The 3,860-nt window shown below is 36.3% G+C and overlaps 1 protein-coding gene across 1 annotated transcript; it reads left to right on the top strand.

The window, feature by feature from the left end:
• Window positions 1-249: 249 nt before the first annotated feature.
• Window positions 250-1,194, top strand: LOC141489119 (olfactory receptor 51F1-like). The gene has a single exon (XM_074189820.1). The coding sequence runs from the start codon at window positions 250-252 to the stop codon at window positions 1,192-1,194; it is 945 nt and encodes a 314-aa protein (XP_074045921.1).
• The last annotated feature ends 2,666 nt before the right edge of the window (window positions 1,195-3,860 follow it).

The raw sequence follows: 3,860 nt of genomic DNA, 5'->3' as shown, positions 1-3,860 counted from the left end.
CACACACACACATTGTGTGACCTGGTCATTTTGGCAAGAATAAATGGGGAGAGCTAAAAATCAATCTAGAAACCTGAGTGGGAGGAAGCATGTGAGCAAGCTTTAAATTTAATTTTATCCTAGCGATGATAGTCACTGAAACTTCTTGAAGATAGGAATGAATTCACAGAAATTTGAGGGGAAATTATTATTGTTCATCACTACAGATTGTGTGCTTTCTGATTGTGAATGTGGACTCTTCAGATCATCATGCCATCTCTGAGTAACACAACTTCCCCTATTTTCCTCCTGACGGGTGTTCCAGGGCTTGAAGTTTTTCACATCTGGATCTCTATCCCTTACTTCTGTCTCTGTACTGTGGCTCTCTTAGGAAATGCTATGATCATGTATGTGGTGATCACTAAGCAGAGCCTCCATGAGCCCATGTACTACTTTCTCTCCATGCTGTCAGCCACTGATCTGGGTATCACCGTTTCTTCCTTGCCTTCCACAATTGGAGTCCTTTGGTTCAATGCTAGGAAGATCACCCTGGATTGCTGCATTGTACAGATGTTCTTCCTCCATGGCTTCACACTCATGGAGTCCTCTGTGCTTCTGGCCATGGCTTTTGACCGTTTTGTTGCCATCTGCCAACCGTTGAGATATACCACCATTTTAACCAACTCCAGAATTGCCAAAGCTGGGCTAGCAATTTTTGTGAGGATGTTCATCAATTTGATGCCCCTCCTCCTTCTCCTCAAGAGGTTGTCATTCTGTGGTACCAATATCCTCTCCCACTCTTACTGTTACCACCCAGATGTGATTAAACAGTCCTGTACAAACACCAAGATCAATAGCATTGTTGGCCTCCTAGCCCTCATCATGACCTCAGGCATAGATATCCCATGCATCGTCCTTTCCTATGTGCTGATTATTAAGTCCCTCCTTAGCATTGCATCTCCTGAAGAAAGATACAAAGCCTTCAGCACCTGCATCTCCCACATAGGTGCAGTTGCTATCTTCTATATACCTTGGATCATTTTGGCTCTTGTGCACAGGTTTGGCCATAATTCTCCTCCATACGTACACGTGCTGTTGTCAAATCTCCACTTTCTCTTTCCTCCTGTACTTAATCCAGTCATCTACAGTGTGAAAACCAAGCAGATCTACAGGATCATTCTTAAGCTTTTCCGAATCAATGGGTCAAGGGTGTAATCATATTGGGTATGGAGGTGGGGTGTTCAGTGTGGAGATATGAACTCTCCATCTACCTATTTTCAGGGAATTTGGTAAGGAAAAAAGGAAGTCAGAGGTCCTAGATTGAAATTCTTGACATGACATGTATTATGTTTGAGATTTAAATGGATTTTAAATTGATTTTAATAGATTCTTAATTTAATTTAATTTAAATAGATTTTAAACTTTGGCAGCGTCTGTTTCCTCAGCTATAAAATAAAGAGAGTAGACTAGATTACTTCTCAGGTTCATCATTATTATTAATATATAATCTAATCATTTGCATCATGGAGTCTTCAGGATCTTTAAGTTGCTTCTCCATTTCCTATGATCTCTAAATGGTTCCTACATTATATTCTACATTTATTTTCAATCTTGATGTTCTACCTTCTATGCTGGTCTGCCAAAGTTTCACTGTTTATACAGGAGTCTCAATCCTCCCTATCAATACCAAATTTACTACTCTTTTATCATATCAAAATACTTAACAATTAGACCCTATTGACCAAGTGGAAAGGGCTAGAAGTGATTTTTCCTACAGTTAGTCAGTATCCCACTACTTCTGATTCTCCCATAGGCTTTTGGGTACAATGGCAGAACTGGTTGCCATGGTTCAAGTAATCTCATCCCCACCCACCTACAAAACAAATGTCCAGAGATCCTATAACTTCATTAATACTACTGTTAGATAACTGAGGATTTTTCCATTCTAGAAAATAGAATTGAGACTAAAAAGGTAGAAAATCCTCAGGTTAGGAATTATTTGAAGTAAATAGGAGGTTTTTTGTTTTGTTTTCTTTTGTTTTTCCCCAATAAAATTGGAATTGCTCCTTCATCCGCCACCTTTCCCAGACATTTTTATCTGGTGGACAAAATGTTTTTCATTCAAAGGATTCTACATAGACTTGGCAAACATTGTCCAAATGTGGATCTTCATTCTGACTTTGCTCTTTTTGTTCATGTACCTTGTCTTACATGTTTGTAACCTGAAGGTTATCTTCAATTTTTCCTCTCTCTTATAACTCGTGGCAGGGGTGAGGATTCTTACTCTGGTGTTGCCAAGGCAACTGTAGGTGGGACTCAAAATTCAATAAATCTTGGCTCATTTTATGGGTGAATTAATTAAATGTTTTACCAAACATAGCTGGCAAATAATGTTTCTGTCTCTCTCTCTCTCTCTCTCTCTCTCTCTCTCTCTCTCTCTCTCTATGTATCCAATGGCCCTTGCCAAAAAAATTTACTCATACCTGACTTATAGTATAACATCCTATCAATACCAACTTTGCTACATCTCTCAAATTTGCCTTTTCTTCTCTATTCCAATTAATACCTTAATATGGACACTCATTATCTTGCCTAGCTTGATAGACATTTTTCTCCTCTTCACCCCCATGTGATATTGCTCCCTTGCTTAAAAATCTTTGTTTTTTTCCTATTGTCCAACATAACATAATTCCAATTATTCTGCTTTGTATTCAAGCCCTTGACTGAATATAAGGCATATTTTTCCACGGCTTACATAAAAAAAGAAAAAAAGAATTCTGAATAAGGGAAATATTGATCATAATTACATAGAATTAATGATTAAGCATATTAATTTCTGATGGGGAGGAAATGGTTGAGAGGTGGGGGTGAATGTACACATTTTCAGACACTGTATGGATGTGTATGGATTTGTCTCTTTTGACTGTACTGATTTTTTTCAAAAGGAAGGTTATTTTAATTTTTTTTTCTTTTAAAATTCAGGAAACAGAAATCTTGAGGGAGATAGTCATGAATTATGATTATTTCAAAAAAAAGAAAGAAAGGAAAAGAAAGTTATTGAAATGACCATTTAAAAATACATATAATAGAACAAAAGAATGAAAGGGAAAATTAGACAAGCAGGATACTTTTTTTTAGGTTCTTGCAAGGCAAATGGTGTTAAGTGGCTTGCCCAAGGCCACACAGCTAGGTAATTATTAAGTGTCTGAGACCGGACTTGAACCCAAGTACTCTTGACTCTAAGGCTGGTGCTTTATCCACTACAGCACCTAGCTGCCCAGCAGGGTACTTTTAAAATTAACATTTTTAATGCATCACATGCTTTTTTTAAAAAAAATGGTAAATTGCTTATAATTGATTCATAGTTTCATATACTTCATCTTCCTCACAAGGAAATGTTACATTAATTGTTTGTCAAGTACAAAATAATGGGGGGGGGAAAGACTTAGAAATTATAAGAAAATAATTGTGGGCATTTATATCTTGGAAATAAACAAAAACTACAAATCAGAGCTAAATATTTTGAAAATTGACTATATATATATATATATATATATATATGATAATGATGGAGAAAATAATAATGATGCAGATTAAAAGTATGTTGTAGGTACATTTTCCTGGCAGAGTTGGTTGTTAAATTGTAACCATCATACTGTTTATGGCTCTTTGTAATTTGTTTTCTAATTAATTGTTTTGGCATCTTATCTTCCTGTTGAACTATATTTACTTTACTGAGAGGAATGCTATCACCTATTGTTTATCTCTCTGTACACTACCATCCCATTTCTAGTCCACGGCTTTACATTGATAGATATTTAAGAAATATTAAGTGTGTTGTACAGTTGTATTTGTATTTATGCTTCAGGTGGGAAAGTGGC

This window comes from Macrotis lagotis, chromosome 1 (genome assembly GCF_037893015.1).
Source record: "Macrotis lagotis isolate mMagLag1 chromosome 1, bilby.v1.9.chrom.fasta, whole genome shotgun sequence".
NCBI lineage: Eukaryota > Metazoa > Chordata > Mammalia > Peramelemorphia > Peramelidae > Macrotis > Macrotis lagotis.
Note: the sequence above shows the minus strand (reverse complement) of the source record. Positions and strands in the feature narration are given on the sequence as shown.

Bases quoted from the DNA above. Each gene is read 5' to 3' on its own strand.
- LOC141489119 (XM_074189820.1), top strand. From the start codon at position 250: ATGCCATCTCTGAGTAACACAACTTCCCCTATTTTCCTCCTGACGGGT.